Consider the following 19,171-nt stretch of genomic DNA (forward strand, 5'->3'; position numbering starts at 1 on the left):
CCCGCCCCGGAGCTGGGCGGGGCCGCGGGGGAAACGGAGTCCCGTTGGGCGCGGGGCGGGGCTGGGAGCGGAATGGGGCTTCTAGCGCCTTTGTTTTGCGGTTAATAAATAAACTTGTTGAGTTACGTAACTCAGCGTCACGTCAGGAATGGCTGTCGAAGGGGCCTTCTGCCCTCTCAGCAAAGGAGGCCGTAGGGTTCCGTGCCCCAACCCCGAGCCGCGCTGTCCGTGCCCCGGAGGCGTAAGCCGCGGCGCTCGCTGAGCGGGCCGTAGCGCTGCAGGCGGGCAGCGGCCCGCCCGCGCTCCCCGTCCGCCTTTCGCTTTCGTTTCGTTTCGGTTTCGTTTCGTTTCGTGTCGGCGCCGCGCCGCTGTGGGAAACGGGGGCGGGGCTGCGTCCGCCGAGCGCTGCGCGGCTGCTGGGGGTGGTTCGGGTCGGTGCGGCGGCGGCGACGGTGGAGGTAAGGGCGGCCGTGGGGAGCGGGGCTGGTCGGGGCCCGCCCGGAGTTCCCGTTAAAAAGTAACCGTCACTGAGGTGGTCTTTCTGATTTCTCTGCTTTTTTTTTTTTCTTTTTTTTTTTTCTATAGGCGTTTATTTTTCTCTTCCTGTTTTCATCGTGCGCGTCATAGAGTCTGACAGCCTCTCGCCTGAGAGTGCAGGCTGGCGCGCCTCGCTTCTGCTCTGAAGAAAGCAGTTCTCATTCCTTATGGAGAAACGTTACTGATTTCTCTCAGCATCCACTGAGTGATTCAGCCTCTTCCAGAAATCTGCTGAGAAATCACCCTTCATCACTAAACTCGCCGTTCTGCTTTCTGAACCTGTAACCTCAAATTGCAAACCAAACGACTTGAATGAGAAATCGGAGTTAATTCTCTGTGACCGTTCTCCTCCTGGCACCGTTCTGCCCTGTCTCAGCAGTGCTCTGGCAGAACGGGGGCTGTCTCTGTAGCACTGCGCGAGGCTCAGGCACGGCCCTGAATATTTCTCTGCAGAATCTTTTGGTACTCAGATATTGCATCGAGATGGACCGAGAGTGCATGGGCAAGATCAACAGGTACTGCCAGAAGAATAAATACAAGCTCGATTACGTCGACGTGGACATGAGAGGCCCATCTCACGACCCTGAGTAAGTTCACCATGCATGCCAATGAACATCAGCACTAGGTAAAACTGAGCGAAGACTGCAGTCGACAGAAGTTGATTTGCTGGAAGTGTGGCAGAGAGCTGCCTGCAAACACCGATGGGTGGGTGCAGGAGGTGTCATTGGGCACATAGGGCCTAAGGGAAACTTACCTCAGAGCTAATGGCTGCTTATTGGGAGCACTTGTTGCTGGCGGTTGTATTGCATTGATGCTTTTTGTCATGAATTAGCTCAGGAGGTGGGTGGATAGCAGCCTGTGGTTTATGATGCGTGGTAGCTTAAGTGCTTTGGCTTTTGTTGAGTTTTACGAAGTAATTTGGTAACTTATATTGTTAATTTCCAAGAGTAAAGGTTGGGTCTACGTTAATGGTTTGGTTACCAATGTGTTCTTGTGTGGCATTTTTGAACATCTGTTACAAGAGGAGGGTCTTAAACTGTTTTGCTTTTATTTTTAGAGGCAAACACAGAGGATGGAATATGTGGGGTTGTTTATTGTTTTAACACAACTGCAATGTCTGATGTCTTGCTGTTCTTTCCCTTTACCACAGATCGCAGATAGCCATTGTCTATATTATTTCCTTCTTTTTCTTTGCTAGTTTGCATGAAGACAAATCTTATGCTAACAATCAGGATGTTTCTATTAAGTGGTGGTCTCCTGTTGCCAGCTTGCACTCCATGTGCCGACTTATTCTCAGATTTGACTGTAATCCCTGAGCAAATTACTATCTGTCTTTCAAGCCTTGACCTGTTATCTTTTTTTTCCCTCCCATGCAATTCATACTTCCAAGGGGACTACATGGGGCTAATAGGATGTGTGTACAAATTCACGTCCAATTCATTGCACTTTTCCATTTTTCTGTATGTTCTGTTATGTCAAAAATATAATTCAACCTGCTGTCTTGTATTTGTGAGTGATGTAAGCTGTGACTGTGTTATCTAGGAAAATCCTGTATGACTTAGGCTGTTCTGAGTAGAGTCGAGTGTTGGGCTGCCATAATAAGCTGACCCTCTCAGGTGCCTCTGGCACTCATTCTCAACAGACAGAATCAGAAGGGCAAAAGTGAGGAAAAACCGAGGAGTTAAAGTTAAGAAAACTGAAGCAAACTTTATGTGCAAGCAAAGCAACATAAGGAATTCACTCCCTAATTCCAATCAGCAGGCAGATGATCAGCTGTTTCCAAGAAAGCAAGTCTTCATCACGCTACTGGCTGCTTGGAAAAGCACCAAACCCCCACTTCCTCCTCCTGTCTTTCAACTTTTTTGCTGAGTCATATGGTGAGGGCTGGGATACCCTTTGGTCAGTTGGGGTCACTGTCCCCTCCCAGCTCCTTGTGCACCCCAGCCTCCTTGCTGGCAGGGCAGAGTGAGAAGCTGAAAAGGCCTAGATACGCTGCAAACATTGCTCAGCAAAAGCTACTTTTTCATCAACACTTAGCAACACTTTTATCGTCGCAAATCTAACACACAGTACTGTACCAGCTTCTATAAAAAAAGTTGGCTCCACCCCAAGCTGACTGAGTACAGTCACTCTTGAGTTTCCTGGTCTGATTCACTGTATTGCTGCATGAGCAGTAGGGCATGGTTGGTTGTACGCCAGGGGTGGGAAGGATCAGCGGCTGGGTGTTACAGGGGCAGGACTGGTTGCTGGTATTTTTACGGCAGTGACAGCAGAGAGTTACACTGGAGTGGAAGTACTGGAGTCTAGTATTAGAGATGGAGGTTGGCGGCCTGGAGCTCAGTGGCCCTTGAGGTCCCTTCCAACCCAAGCTGTTCTGTGATTCTATGAAGTGACTCTGTAGTCCCATTCTACATCTCTGATGCATCTCTGTTATTTTTTTGAGACTCAAAGTGGCAGAAAGGGACTGCCTTTAAATGTATAACTTATGGAACAGCAGTGTATGGTAACTGTTACGGTCACTGAACCATTGATTGATCGCCCGAGGTAAGCACTGAGTCAGCTGTGGGAGCACAGGTGAAGGCAATTCAGCTGTGTGACCGGAAGGGGTGTAGCCTGGCTGCACCTCTCTTAGACCCCATTTAAGGGCTGACTGCCACTGGGGAAGGGTCTCTTCCTGGAGATTTCTCCTTTTTGGAGTTTTCCACCATGAGCTTAGGTCCTTAGATACAGGTGAGCATTTCTTCCTTGACTGTTTCTTTTCCACTATGGTAATCTTTTTAACTATGACACCTGTAAAGTATCATCCTAACTGCACTACTCTTCCAACTGTACAAGTACATGCATTTTACATGCTCACTAAGTAGTGCTTGCAGTATTCTCTGAAAGGTGAGCGTAGTGTCTTTTCTGGATACATGAAATCAAGTTTAGCTAATCTTTAGTGTTCATGTAGTTATATGGTGCTGAGATGTGTTCAGGTATTAGGGCTTCACAACTTTGCCTTGTAATGATGACCTTATGTATTGCTTAATAACTTTGCTTTTAGAAACACTATTAGAACTAGTATAGAACATGCAGTTATGGTTAGGGAGGAGATGTTTTTTATTTTAAATCATTACTATACAGAATTATGATAACCAGGAGCTAGGTATAATAAAAACACACGAACGCTCGGATACCTCCACAGGTAATTTAGTGTTTAGTACATAATAAAACTACAATTTTACCTGAAAAAGTTTTAAAGTATATATGAGACAAAACTTACCAATGTTACAGGGAAGTTTCCTTTATTGCAGGTTTGAAGTTGTGGTTAAAATAAATGGTGTGAAGTATGGTACAGGCGTTGGTAAGAGTAAGAAGGAAGCAAAAGCTGCAGCAGCAGCAAAAACGTGGGACATGATTGAGCCAAAGGTAAGCTGTATGATTTATGTATTTATTAGCAGTGGTTGAAGATGAATCTCTGAAAGTAGTGAATAATTTATCATTGTTTAATTTAGAAGAGATTCCAATTACTTACATTGTTTTCACTTTGTTGTTCACTGTTTTTCTACTTTTTTACCACTTAATTATTGTGTTTATTTTTCTAGTACAGGGTAATATCAAGAGTATTCCCTTTTTTTTTTTTTTTTGTTATAGAGAGATGAGGTAATTTATTTGTCTTTAAGCTGCCTCACTGTATCCAGAGTGGACAGTGTTCTTTTATCATCTTGGCAACTGTTCTGTATACGAAGTCCTTAGAACACATACAAGCTATTAGTCTGCGTCTGTTGCCACTTTTCTCTTAAAATGGCTTACTTTCACTTGATCTGATTCATTCTTCTTGTCACTATATCTTTATGGTATAATTGATTCTACACTGTCTTGATTTAAATACACTTGCATTTTCGCCTCTTTTACGTGCATAGAAACAGTTGCAGCCCATGCAGCATCAGCAGCTTCCTGCTGCCGTCCCTTTTCTTGGTGGCCCTCTGGTCCTTTTTTATGAGACATTGCACTGCTTGTTCCCTGCCTTTTGCTAGAAAAGGTGGCAGATATTGTATTAGGATGTTACACACCCTGTTGAAATACTGTGGAAACTTATTGTTCTGAAATTCAAAACGTAGTAGTTCTGGCTTGTGGTGGCCGTCCTCTGTCGTGTCTGAAGTTGCACAATAATACAAATGCGGAATTTCTTAAAGTATTTTGAAATGCTGGCAAACCTTGCAGCTATATTAGTTTTCATGTGCAGTTAAACTATTTACTAAGCTGAAGTTTTTAAGTTATCTATTCTGCTTGCCTTGTAGCAAGATAATCTTTTGAATGTGCATACTTCGGATGTAGTGATATCTCCTCTACCTGCGGATGTGCTCCCTCCAGTTGACTACATCAGCCTGCTAAATAAGTACTCACAAAAGACATTGCAGCTAGTTGATTACAATAACATAAACCGTACCGGAGACCCCCACGCTCCAATGTAAGGTGTACTTAGTGTTCTTTCTTGCTTTTAATACTTTATGTTTTCTAACTCACCGTTAGATAAAAGCTAAGATTGACAGGAGTGGGGGGATACCATTGGAAGACTGATTTTAATGCAAGGGATGGTACAACACTATCTTAAGCCAATGGGATCATCTGTGCTGCTCCAAGGAACACTATGGGTTCAGGAGCATATCTGAAATGCTTGTACACTAATGCGTGCAGTATGAGGAACAAACGGGATGAACTGGAAGCTTTGGTCCTTTCCCAAAGCTGTGATATTGTTGGTATCAGCAAGATTTGGTGGGATGAGTGCTGTGACTGGAGTGCTGGAATAGAGTGCTGTTGGCTGTTCAGAAGGGATAGGTAGGGCATAAGAGGAGAGGCTAAGAGGACTGAGTCTGTTCAGCTGGGAGGTGTATTGGTACCCCCATTTGGAGTAGTGTGTCCAGGCCTGAGGTCCCCAATACAAGGAAGATGTGGAGCTGTTGAAGCAGATCCAGAGGAGGGTCACGAGGATGATCAGGTATTAGGAGGAAATTGTTTACTCAGAGGGCAGTGCAGCACAGGCACTGCTGCCCAGAGAAGCTGTGGTGCCCCACCACTGGGGGGGCTCAAGGCTGGGTTGGATGGGGCCCTGGGCAGCCTGAGCTGGTATGGGGCAGCTCTGTGCAAGGCAAGGAGGTGAAACTAGATAATCCTTAAGGTCACCTCCAACCTAAGCCATTCTATGATTTTTTGATATGATAAAATGATAGCCAGTTTTGACAAACTGTCACTTAGTTGGTGCTCTGGCACCTCTGTGGACCTCTCTGCATGTATTTGAAGGACCTTTAGGAATCAAGTGTGAAGGAGGGACTGCCTGTGTCTTCCGTATGCATGGCAGTCAGTGAGTTGTGCAGACATTCCAATTAATGACAGCTGAGGGGTGATACAGGATATGTGTGTTTTACATGTCTACAAGGTATCTGTTAGAAAACTGTCCGTAAAATCAGTTGTTTTAAAACTTACATGATGGATAACTTGTGATTGTGGGTGTCTATGATAAGATGCATTGAGTAGCTCAACCTTGAAGTGTTAAATAACCACTTTGTGAAAATTACTTACCTATCATTACTAACTACATTAAACGTACACTGGAAATACACTCCGAAAGATGCATATATCAGCTTTCTTTTCTATAATGTCACTCGACTGTAGTGTTTAAAGTCATTAAATTAAAACTTGTAATATAGGCTGTAATGAGATTTTATTTTATCTTACAGGTATTCTTGTAGCTGTGTAATTAGTGGTCATGTATATGGAAATGGGAAGGGAAACTCTCTAGCTGTTGCAAAACAAGCCGCTGCAAAAGAAGCATATGAAGTGCTACAGAAGCAGGAATCTTTCAGAGTATGTGCTATAGCTTGCCTTAAGACCAAAGTTAAATTCTTTAATCCCTTAAGCAGATTTCCTCACTTCGTATAAGAAGATGTTTTTAAATTGTTTTTAAGTTGTTTTTTAAAATTGTTTTTGTTGTTGGATATTATTAAAGTGTAAACTCTCACTTTTTGTTGGGTTACAGTGTGTAACAATGACACGTGTTGCTTTTAGTGTTGTTATTAGCTTTAATGCTGAAGACATTTAACTGTTTTGTACAGCTGCATAGTTAGATTTGCAGTTATGCAGATTACATGTAGCAAAGCCTGTGTACATCTCTTTTTTTTTTCCACGCAGGCAACTGCTGAATGAAAACATTCACTTTTAATAACTGGTACTCTTTTCTTCATTTTTAATAGATGTCAGATTGCCACAAGTGTATGTGGTCACATTATGAGTAGAAAAATGCTCACCGTGAGAGGGCTATGTGTTTCACTAGTCTTGGGTGGAAGTTGGGCAGATGCCATTCTTATGCAGTGCTTTGAATATTTCAAGCTGTTAACAACTGCCACTTAGGATCTTCCTCTTAGAAGGGTATGTTTTTGTACTAGGGATTTTTTGTGATTTTTTTTCCCTTTTTTTTTTTTTCAGCTCAAAAGTGAAAACTCCAGTAATACAGTTCATGAACTCATTAATTCCTCTGGAGGGCAGAGTCAGTCTGAGTCATGGTAAGTTGGGTTCACTGGAAATATGATCATATAAAATATTTACTGATTTTTAGGGGATCGTGTAATCTGATCCTAAAAAACTGTCATAGTTTCTTTACTGAATAGTTCTACCATATTTTTATTGCAACATAAAATGAAGATACTCCTATCAGTAGTATTATTTCCTGACGTTTCTAACATTCATTCTCCTGTTGTGACACATTTGTGAACATAGTATAATTCTCTCAGTACTTTTCTGTACTCAACACTGATTTCTTTGGGTTTTTCCCTTTTTCATTCTTCATAAATCTTTATCTTTTACTGAGGAGAAAATTTGCTTAACAAAAGTAAATGAACATGAATGTTTTGTAATTTCAGAATCCTATGTCAAGCCTTTCATGCCTAGCAGTTAATTTGGCAGTAACACCACTGCCACTTTCATATTCTCTGTGGCATTGTAAAGCAGTGTATTCTTATCTGGCTGCACTGTATTGAAATAGAGCTCTGTGCTTAATTTCTTTAATTAAAGGATGTCATACTTGTTAGATTTTGTAGAAATGGAGGAGTATATTACAGTATGTTACTGTTTTACTAGCCCTCCTCATTAAGTTTTGCAGTTTAAATCAGTCATGACTGTTAATGCTTTTGCAGATCTTTCATTTAAAAGCTGGCTTTATTTCTGTGCTTCATTTTTTCACTGTATGAAGTGTTGTTGTTGTTCATGTTTGCATACTTTCACTTAAAATCAGATTGTTATTTTCCATAACAGGGGTATTACCTTTAAAGACTCAGCTACAGGCTTGACAGAAGAAGTGAAAGACATGTCCCTATCTGAAGAGCCTTCAAATTGTCGGGTATAGTACAAAAGTCGTCCTCCTTGTAATTACATTTTAGTCTCTGAATAGAGCAAGAATTGTAGAATATCCTGAGTTGGAAGGGACAGTCCTTAAGGATCAAGTACAACTCCTGGATCCACACAGCACCACCCAAATTCAAACCCTATGTCTGCACTGGGGAGTCTGTTGTAGTGCCTGACCCTCTGGTGAAGAACCTTTACCTTAATCCCCAGTCTGACCTGACCCTCTCCTGATGCAGCTCCATGCCTTCTTCAGGGGGTTCCGTTGCTGTCACACAGAGCAGAGCTCAGTGCTGCCCCTCCGCTCTCTGTGAGGAGCTGCAGCCATCATGAGGCCTCCCTTCAGCTCCTCTGCTCTGGGCTGAGCAAACCAAGGAACCTCAGCTGCTCCTCACACATCTTGCCCTACAGACTCTTCACCGTTTTCCATTCTTTTGGACATTATTTTTGGAGCAGCCCTTGTATTTTGATGTCTTTCTTATATTGTGGCACTCCAAAGTGCACCCAGTGCTGGAGGTGAGGCTGCACAGAGCAGAGTGGGACAATCCCTCTCCTCACCCAGTGGCAGAGCTAGGCCAGAAGCACCCTGGGTATAGGGTATAGTTGGCCCTTTGGGCTGACTCAGATTCAACTTGCCAACAGCCAGAACCCCCAGATCCCTTTCTGTGGAGCTGCCCTCCAGCCTCTCATCTCCCAGTCCATGCACAGATCCAGAGTTACCCTGTGACAGATGGAGGATCCAACACATGCTCTAGTTAAATTGTCCAATCCTTAAATTTTAAAGATTTTTCTGCAAGGCTTCTCTACCCTCGAGGGAGTCATAGATCCTAATTTACAAGAGGATCATAGGACTTGACTTCAAGTCCTGTCTGTAGTTCATATTTGAATTCTACCTTTTTTAAGAAATAAATATAAGACATGAATGCATTTATAGGTAAATCTGGTATGCTTTTACAGCCACATTTTAACCTAAATGTGGTAAAAATACTCAGGATATCTTATCTGACTTTGTTTCTTTTTTTTCATGTAGAGATATGTGCCAAGTTCTGCCGTAAAAGCCAGAAGGTATGTGTTTATTTCTAGACTGCATATTGCATTTCCCATAGACTATATTTAAACCTACTGTCGTGGTTTTTTGTATCTAACAAATAAGTGCCACTTTTGGTTGGTATGTTTCTTTTGTCTCATATTAGAAAAATTGCTTATTAAAATTTTATTTTTCTGTTACAGAGTATTGGCACCTAATTTTGATAATGCAAGAAATGAGCAGAAAAAAGCCATGTCAAATATCTGCAGAAGTAAGAGTGAGGCAAATGATGAGTATACTGTGGATGAAAGGTAAGGAGGAGTTCTTTCTAAGATCTATATAGCAATTACAGTGTGCGGTGGTTTAGGTTATTTATAATAGAATGTGAGAGAATATCGCTGTAAAAGTCATCTTCAAAGAAAACTGATATTGGAGATTTGTTTTTTGGAAACTTCAAATGTCCTGTGACAGCTGACTTGCAATGATATTTAATGCTTACAACCAAAAGCCATTGATGTGAAGATGTCAGGGAAAGTATCCTACCAGCTTTCAAACAAAACTTCAACTGAAGTACAGCAGATAACATTGTCTTCTACTGGCACAGTGATGTAGGTTACTAGGGTTATCCATAACATTAATAAAAGATATGCTGGCTTATGGCAGCCTATTATCAGTATCATTCTTGACTCATCAAATTGCCTCCTTGTTATTATCTATTATCTGAAATATTGGCAAGTAATATTTTTATTTCTCATGTTGTAGTATGGGAAAAGTTCTTCATCCAAAAACTTACTAACGATGGAACAGCTCATGATTAGTTGGACTTGCCATCTAGATTAAAACAAAAACTTGAAAGGATAGGGAGATGATATGAATTTGTCATCTTTTTTTTTTTCCCCACAGAATGGTTGAGGTTGGAAGTGATTTAAGGTGATCTCATGCAATCCTCTACTCAGGCAGGGTTGTCTAAAACAGGCTGCCCAGAACTATGTCCTGACAGGTTTTGAATACATTTGAGGTTGGAGAGTTTGCTACATCTTTGGGCAAAGTGTTCCAGTGCTTGGTTACCATCAGCGTAAAGAAGTATTCCCTGATGTTCAGATGATGACTCTTGCATTTCAGTTTGTTCCCAGTGTCTCTTGTCCTGGTACTGGGCACCACTGAAAAGAACTTGGTTCCATCTTCTTTGCACCCTTCCTTCAAGTATCTAGATACATATGTATCTATGTCACATGTATATACATACATATATGTATGAAATTTTCCCAAGCTTTTTCTTCTCCAGGCTCTCAGTCCCAGCTTTCTTAGCCTTTTCCCAATTATCATGCTAGAAGAGAGGGTATTCCTCAAGTTCAAAGTTACTCTGAAGAATATTAGGACCTAATTCTTAGAAATATTTCCATGTTCTCTGTGCTCACTACTAATATGAGGAGTTAATGTCCTTCAACTTTGTTTTGCCTGGTACAGAACCAAACTCAAGCTCAGAATCTAGATGAGTCTCTTATCTGTAGGTGTGGGCACTCGGATGAAGTACTGTTTCTTTTTGTATATGTTTTGAAATATTTACTAGAAGTAGGATTGGAATCCATTTGTTCACGTTTCCGATGATAGCTGCAACTATAGATTATAGAGTTGAGCTCCTTTTTTTTTTAAGACAGTGATTCATACCTTTGTATGTACTGATTGATTGTGGGACAATGGTATTTCAGCAGATGTATTAGTCCTTGTAAATTTCATGTTAAATAATCTTCAGTTGGAGAACTCAATCTCTCACTCTTATTTTTAAGGTTTCGTCAGCAGTATAAAAATATAGAGCCTATTGGTAAAGGTGGCTTTGGGAATGTCTTTAAAGCAACATCAAGGACTGATGAGAGAACCTATGCAATCAAACGAGTTGAGTTAATAAAGTAAGGACTATATATCTGGTTGTGTTGTTGTTTGCTTGTTTTTCTTTTTGGACATCCTTCATCAAGCTTTTCATTATTCAGTTGTGTTATCTTTTTAGTAGTCTGTGGAACATTTCAGTGACTTCCATTATTAACTGTCTTTCTGATAAACTCTTCATTTCTACATAAAACACTGACATCATGTCTTTTAGTTAACCCGCTATTTAATTTTTGTAGGAAAATGCCATTTGTTTTGGCTGATTTTTTTTTTCCTTCTCCCAGTAGGAACGTAAAGCGTGAAGTAAAAGAGCTCGCAAATCTTGAACATGAAAACATAGTGCGATATTATTGCAGCTGGGAAGGGACTGACCATATGATTTACCCAGACTCAAGGTAATTGCAGGACAGTCATTTGCACTTGCAGACTTGTAGCAAATCTTGTATAAGCAATCATCAACCTTTCTTTTTACAAACCAAAACTGTACAGCTATAAATGCACACAGATACTTACATACTGTGTTAGGAAATAAGGCATAGTGCTTTTCAGCAGTAGATGGCTTATAATTAAATACCTTCTTGGTGAATACCGTATACTTTGTAATTTTATCTTTCTCCTCTCTCTTAGCATACAGAAGTTGCTGAATCTATAGGAAAGTGTAAGAAAGAAGAATTAAAGATATGAGGTTAGAATTAAAATAAAATTGTCTGGTAGTTGGCTGCCAAATCCCAGATTGGAAGTTCCCCCTCCCCCCCCCTTTTTTTCCCTTCTCAGAATTACTGGTCATTCAGTAATTCATAGATTTAATTATTTCTCTAAATTAGAATTTCAATTGTGATGTCTGCTTCTGTTGTGAACAAAGAGCTGTTGAGAGTAGATATACATAATTAAAAGCTCATTACTTAGAAGTAGTCTTCCAGCACTAAGAGTCCTGGGAAGACAGAGGTGAGAATTTTACTGCTAAGTTAGGTTATTAAATTTTCATAGTTTCTATGGTAAGCCTTTTTCGTAGCAATACATTTACATTCTTTCAGGTAGGTTGCTGCATATAGCCATAAAATATCAATGCATTTGAAATTACAGTTGGTGTGTATATTCAGTACATTCAGGAAAAGTGAAATGGGCGATTAAAAAAAGGTTTCATGTGAAAACCCAGCCATTACTATATTGGAGTCTCAATGTCACGAACGCATTTCTAATGGTTACTGGATAAAAGAAAGAAAAACCCATCAAGGCTGAAGCCCCAGCCTGGAATTTCACTTAGTGCCCTTCCTCCTCTCTATATTGTCCTTTTCCTCCTCATCTTCAGCCTCAGCTTATTCTGTGGGCTGATAGTTAGGGAGCTCTTCTGGAAAGTGCGAAGCTGCCAGTTCCACAAATGTATTTCATTTAGACTTCCAACTTTCAGACTCACAGGCTTATCATATAACCATACAATGGTTTGGGTTGGAAGGGACCCTTAAAGATCATACAGTTTCGACTAACCCTGCCATATGCAACTTGATCTTCCAGTAGATCAAGCTGCTCAAAGCCTTGTCCAGCCTGACTCTGAATGCTTTCCATATATGTAAAACATGGTCATCCCCCCTCCTTTAAAGGACTAAATTTAAAATAAATTTAAAATCATTTTGTGTAAGAGAGCAAGGCTAATGCTGTGCTTGAATGTAATGGACCAGAGGTTTGCAGTAGTTCCTAGAGAGTGAGATGAGACCCAAGTACAGTGCTATTTCTTCCTTTATAGGACATTCTTCTACAGATGAGGGGTATGGCAGGGAGGGAAGAATTGGGGAACTCAGAAAATTTTCAGTGTGGAAAAAGGAGGTAAAAGAGAATCTTCAATGAGAATGTAGCAACTGAGCAGGGATTGCTTGTTTTGGAAAGTTATATAGTTAGATCTAGTACATAGTGGTATAAGGTCTTTTAAATCTAGAACAACAACTTAAAAAAAAAAAAAAAAAAAGGTGGCTGGGTTGTTTGGTTTTTTTACCACTGGAAAAACCTGGGGATCACTGATGCAGCGGCTAGGGAAGAATTGTATCTTGTCAATTTTAAAATGTTACATAATTATTTTTTTTTTGCAGTAAGAATTCTATCGTAGCTGTTTCTTGCCTCTTCATCCAAATGGAATTATGTGAACAAGGGCCATTGGAAAAATGGATTGAAAATAATGGAGGAAACCCAAACTATCATATGATGGCACAAGACAAATTTTTACAAATACTGAAAGGAGTGGAGTATATTCATTCTAAAGATTTAATTCACAGAGACCTCAAGGTAAGTAGAATAGGTAGTTACTACTTTTCTCAAAGATTTTAAAACTTATTTATTGGAAGTTTAGAAAATTGTAAATTGTTCTAGTCTTTGCTTACTCTATTGTATACTTTAGTACCTCTTTGGATAATACAGCAATTTTTTTTCCCAATATCTGTCTGGATTTCATCTAAAATCAGAGGTGAGCTAAAGGACCTTAGAATGCAGTACTTAAAAACAAAAAACATAACCAACCAACCAAAACCAGTAGCTGTCAGTTAACAGGCATTTTCAGTATATTGTGTGTTATTGGGTCACAAGACAGCCCCTTTAGAAAGAGGAATACTAAGCATCTGTGGTAATAAAGCGATTAAAAGAAGGAAGATGTCTAGGAAGTTTTCACTTGTCAAATTTTAAGGGGACAGTATATCCTAACACATACTGCTTTTGATAAAAATTGTTCTAGTATCATGTACTGCATACACATACTTGAAGGCTAGTTCTTTGGATACAATCTCACCATCTCTGCAAGTGCATAACCATACGATCTTGAAGTATTTTTAAAGGACAAAATTCCAAGCCTTCACTGCTTCATGTGCCAGCTATAATGTTGCTTATGGTTTTAAAACAGTCACTTTGTGAACAAGTCGTCAGAGTGGTGATGTTCCTAAATACTAAAAATGGCTGTAGTGGGTCACATTAAATGCTGATTCAGGATATTGTCCTCATATAGAAACAAACTCCAAATACCTAGGGAGTATTAGAATATAGAGTTGATACAGTGGTGCTGATCTTGATGCATATTCTTTTCCACTCAAGACCTTCAGTAACTTTAACTTCATACTCTTCTTGAGTTAGAGGTTGAAATCTTCTGCTTTGCATTCACAGTGTCCTTTCAGATAGTGTTCACTGCCCACTCTTATAATCTGGTCTCATGGGCACACACATCCACTATCTCCTAGAGTCAGCCCTTCTTTGAGGCTTACTGCTACAATACAAAAGCGAACCATAAATGTACATTCATTTATCTAGATATCTGGAAAAAAGAGGTGTGCTGAATGCTTTCTGTCTTGGCTCGTTAATTCTTATCTCTGCATTTCTTCCTTCTTAGTCCCACTTTATTTTCACCTCAGTTCTATCTCCTGCTTTTCTGTGTTCCTGTGAATCTACTGCCCTGATCTTTCATCTATGGAAACTAGCTGTAATCTGCCTCCTAGTTTTATTGCAATCTTGTCTGTCTGCATTTTAATTTAGGAACTTTTATCCCACTTAAATCTGTCAGCTTAGGTGCTTGGCCATCTGAGATCTCCCAGAATCACAGCTGCAGGATAGGTGCAAGCTTTCTTCATTCTGAGATCCACTTGTGCCTGGCATGAATGAAGCCTTCAGATAGCGTAGCGGTGAGACATGATAGATACTGTTAATAAATGTGTGTGGACTTGGTTATCCTTGAAGAGAAGAACTGTGCTGGGCATTCCTGACACAAAGATCACTTCCTGTAAAATTTTAAGAGTCTCCTGCCCTTTTAGCCCACCAGATTTTCTTTGAGTAAAAGACAGGATGAGGCTGCTTGGTTTTGCTTTAATAACATTCAGAAATGTAGTTTACCGTCTTTGGAATGATAGACGGTTTGGAAAGCTTCATTAAGAAAAGAAATCCAATTCTATTTCACTTCCTTATCACTTTATCAAATTTTAAAATGATAAGGTCAGTGAAAACTCAAAGTGATACTGTGAGATACCTGTAGTAAGGAACAACTCTGCAATTAATTTAGTACAGATAATCCAACCTTGTCTAGGGAAAAATCTATAGTTTGATTGGAATTTCATGTAAACCTACATGCTTTACCCAAGTGCATAAAATCCCAGGACCCAGATTAAAGCCTAACATGCATTTGTGATATAACAGATGATATGCACAATGCAACTGGAGAACACTGAAGTATGATATGGTCATGACACCTAGTTAAACAGTTAATGTAGCATACGCTATTACAAATTGAGTTTGCAAGTTTAAAAATGAAGTTAATTGAACTTTCTTGAGTTTCCTACCTCCCACTGACTTCTTAAAGCTTAATTTCTGTGAACAATTAACAGATTTTTGTGGGGAGCACTTCTGTGGTTGATTATGCTGGATGGTAAACCTTAGTCATAAAATGTCTAACTGATATACTTTCTTTTTTTAATACATATATGTATACATAGCCTCAGAATATATTCCTATCATATGAAGGTAAAATAAAAATTGGTGACTTTGGTCTCGTGACTTCTGTGACATACAACCCTCTGACTAAGAACCGAGGAACACAGTCATATATGGCACCAGAACAGGTAATTATCTGGCTATTATTTGCCTTATTTGTGTGTATTTTGCATTATCGACTCTGCACTGGTTGTGTTCAGCCTTAATATCAGTACTGAACCAAGTTGCTTGAAGTTCTCTGTTATGACTGTATACAAGAATAACCTTATTCTGGAGAGGGCAGTCTACAAACACAATGGTTTAATTTAGCTAACCTGCGTGTATAAAGTCTGACACTGGTGTGTAATGTAGTTTAACAGGTCAGTAGCAGAAAGGGTTAAAGACTAATGTGAAGATCCGCTAATACTGGTCCTGTAGTCTTCAGGTGCCAATTTCTACTGATTTCAGATTTTGCCTTTAAGAAGTGCTTTCCAGCTGAATTTCACACCTATATTGTTTTTGTGATCTCTGTAGTTTGGGGACAGATATGGAAAGGAAGTAGACATTTATGCGCTGGGATTGATTTGGTTTGAAATTCTTTCTGCATTGGTCAGTCATCATGAAAAAAACAAGGTATGTAAGCTTTACATTTAAAAACAGTCTTGCACTGATGCTGTTTTGCTGCTGCTATCTATTTTATGCAAATTATATGCCAAAAGGAACCTGTACAGCTAGAGCTCTATCTCTATTTACAGACATAAATGAAGGGAAAAATGTCAGGCTCATTAATCCCTCATACCTCAGTTAAAATATAACAACTGAAGTAACATGACTGGTTTTATTTTACATGTTCTACTCATGTACTGATTAAAGCCTGACTATTAGCTATCTACATATAACAATAGAGAAGCAAGTCAAAAAGCTAAAATGTACATACAAAAACAACTCAAATTTCTGATAAAGCTTTTTGTTTGCTCAGAGTATTGGAAAAGAATATTTCTCTACGTAAACAGAAGTTAAAAGTGGAAGACTTCAGTCTCTGCCATATGCTTCTTCACTGCTGAGTGGGGGGCCAGAACAAAGTTGAAACATCTGTGGGTTTTCAAAATGAAAACAAAAGTGATATGAAATACATGGCTTTCTTTCAATCGAAAACAAAATTGTACTTCCACAAAGTTTTGCTTGAAAACGTGTCTTTTACATGTCTTTTATATTTTTCTTTGCATGTTTGTAGTACAACAGCATGTATGCTCAAACTTGCATATTTGCAATACAGGTGTAAGGAATGTAGATACTGTATATGTTGTCCAAAGTAATTATTTAAGATATATGTATGTGACTGGACCCAGAAGATTATGCACATTGTTAGCTTGACTCTTTGCCAATATAAGCAAACCATATCAAAGTATCTGTTTCACTCACAGATTCATCTTGGTTCTGTTAGTCTACCTTGTCACACTTTCTAAAGACATCCTGTGCCTCCTTACAGCCGACTGCAAACATGCCCCCGGTCCCACGGTGTTCAAAGGGCCAGAATAACTGGAAACCCTAATGTGGGAAAAAAAGTTGTTACCTAGCAGCAGTTTTTGAAAGCATATATTTAGAAATCCTCAGCCTTACTTGCTTTCAGCTCCACCTAGTATTTTTTGCAGTGACACAAAAACAATTGTGTAACACTGAACAAGGTAAAAAGGAGGAAGCACGCCTGCTTGGTTTGCCAATAACATCCAGATGTTATCAAAGTGGGGAACTGTCTTCTCAGATTGCGTGTGTTTTTTAATGTGGTAAGATGATACAAAGCCATTACTCTCAAACTGAAAAGAGAATGATAATGGCCATGAACTAGAGGTTTGCCAAAACAAATGCATCACTGTAGATTGTGAAGCTTTTAAGCTTACCCAGGGACAAGTTTTTAAAAAAGACAAAATGAAGTGCAACTAAATGACAAACTTTCAAACTTCTACAGTTTCTTTTAGAGCCCTTACGTTATGTAGATATGTATTCTCTTAATTACTTCAGTAAATGACATGGGTCATGAAATGAGATAAAGTATGATTAATGAAAGCATACTGAAACTGTTTCTCTTGCATGAATTTCAGGTATGGCAGGATGTTAGAGGAGGTGACCTTCCACTGAACTTCACCAAGCGATTTAAAATCCAGGTATGGTATTTCAATACAGTATTTCAGTTAATTTATTTACTTAGTCATTTAAAAAAAAAATTGATCAAACTTTGTCTTTTTGCAGGTACCCATAATCAAAAAGATGCTTTCAGAAGACCCCTCAAAAAGATGCTCTGCATCTCAAATAATTGATATTTTGAAGTCTCGTGATAAAGACAACTCGCATAAAGCTTACAGTCACTAAATGCCATTTTAGAAGGCTTTCAGACTGTGCTGTCTTGTGGCATGTGATTCAGACCTTTCTGAATTGTTCAGTCATGTTTATATTAATTACAAGATTTCTCCCTTTTAAGACCAGAGGAGTTCACGTGCTTGACTGGAAAGGCTACTTTTGGCAGAAGGAATACTTAGATACACACATGGTTTATTCTTGACTGAATTTCACTTCTTTTAGGTGAACTTTCTTCTCACTAGGTACTCCTAGAAACACCTAGCACCTTCAGTACTCTACAATTTAAAAATACTTACTTTTTAAAATCAGGTCTTCCTTAAGTATTTAGCTTTTGGGAAAGATATTTGTTCTGTACTTTTGAAAGCCTCAGTTTGGTTTTTTTCTTTTGTTCTTCCTTATAGGAACAGGTAGGGTCCTCTTAATACAGAAATGCTCTCCAAGTTTTCTCAATAGCAACCATTTAAAAACCTTTCTCAAGAGAGCACCTCAGACATTCTCTCCTATACAGTAAGGTTTTAATCGCCTATTATGGCATTGAGGCACATTTCACAGATTATAGGTGTACCTGAACACCTCTGCTGGCCTTACTGTCAGCTCAACATAAGGTATGAACTGATTGACCGTTACTCTTTGGTTATATACTTAAGAGATTTCTCGTTTGACTAAATAAGAACAACTGTGCAGGGAAGAAAAGATGGGCAAATTATTCCTTCTGCCTCTCCTTTTTGAATAGTTTGAAAAGGTGCAGCTCATTCCTGTGGCATCTGCTTAATTCCATAAAGGAAAATGCACTAAGACTTCTAAGCAGGAAAGTATGATATGCATTAGAGATAAGGTAGCATATGACTTTTCTCAAGTGTTAAACAGATTAAAGGTGGGTGGCTAAAATATGAATGAGTATTTGCATTTTTATAGTCCTGTGGAAATTGTTGCTAAATAGCCATCTGATTTTAACGTTCTTTTGTATGAATTCAAGTTGTCCCCCCTCCCCTTATAATAAATGTTATTCTTCCAAAATGAAGTATTCCATTATTTTGGACTAATGCATATTTACTTGCACTGCTCAAGATGTGGGAGAAATTACATTCTGATACAGACAAAATAGCACTAGTTCTACTTCCCTTTGACTTTAAAACTGTTCTTACAGTATGAAAATTGATATCAGACAAATTTCAGCTGAATTTCCTTTACAGTTCCTGGAAGGAGCATCCATAACATCATTACTTACAGATAGGTAATGTTTACCTTGTACCAGTAATTTTTTTATGGATTCTTATTGTTTTGTGGTATTTATATACCTCAGTAATATCTTTCTATTAGTGGATGTTTATAGTAGCAATTGTTACTCCCTAAGAATAAAAAAAAATATATTAAAATATATTTAAAAAGAAATTGAACATGCTCTATGGTCTGGTAAACACACATAACAGTATTAGTTCAAATGTGTTAGTGGCATTTCAAAAGCTTCCTCCTCCCCCTCCCCCCCCCCCCCGTCACAAACTGTAGAATAGAAAGAAAAAAATAAATTGATGTTTAGTTACCCTTGTAAAAATTTAACCCCCC

General features: G+C 39.2%; 1 protein-coding gene across 3 annotated transcripts; it reads left to right on the plus strand.

The window, feature by feature from the left end:
* The first annotated feature begins 128 nt into the window (after positions 1–128).
* EIF2AK2 (eukaryotic translation initiation factor 2 alpha kinase 2) lies at positions 129–18,625 on the plus strand. 3 transcript variants are annotated; one of them, XM_015283611.4, is made up of 16 exons: positions 129–241; positions 586–1,124; positions 3,831–3,945; positions 4,818–4,987; positions 6,255–6,381; positions 7,000–7,076; positions 7,825–7,909; positions 8,942–8,976; positions 9,142–9,249; positions 10,726–10,845; positions 11,107–11,217; positions 12,904–13,096; positions 15,277–15,402; positions 15,788–15,886; positions 17,353–17,415; positions 17,501–18,625. In XM_015283611.4, the coding sequence occupies exons 2-16, from the start codon at positions 1,021–1,023 to the stop codon at positions 17,618–17,620; spliced, it is 1,653 nt and encodes a 550-aa protein (XP_015139097.2). In that variant the 5' UTR covers positions 129–241; positions 586–1,020; the 3' UTR covers positions 17,621–18,625. The 3 variants fall into 3 exon arrangements, with proteins under 3 accessions (XP_015139097.2, NP_989818.3, XP_015139098.2); NM_204487.3 differs by lacking the exon at positions 129–241 and adding an exon at positions 430–458; XM_015283612.4 differs by lacking the exon at positions 129–241 and adding an exon at positions 430–458 and having other exon boundaries at positions 11,110–11,217.
* Positions 18,626–19,171: the final 546 nt, after the last annotated feature.

This window comes from Gallus gallus, chromosome 3 (genome assembly GCF_016699485.2).
Source record: "Gallus gallus isolate bGalGal1 chromosome 3, bGalGal1.mat.broiler.GRCg7b, whole genome shotgun sequence".
NCBI classification, from domain to species: domain Eukaryota; kingdom Metazoa; phylum Chordata; class Aves; order Galliformes; family Phasianidae; genus Gallus; species Gallus gallus.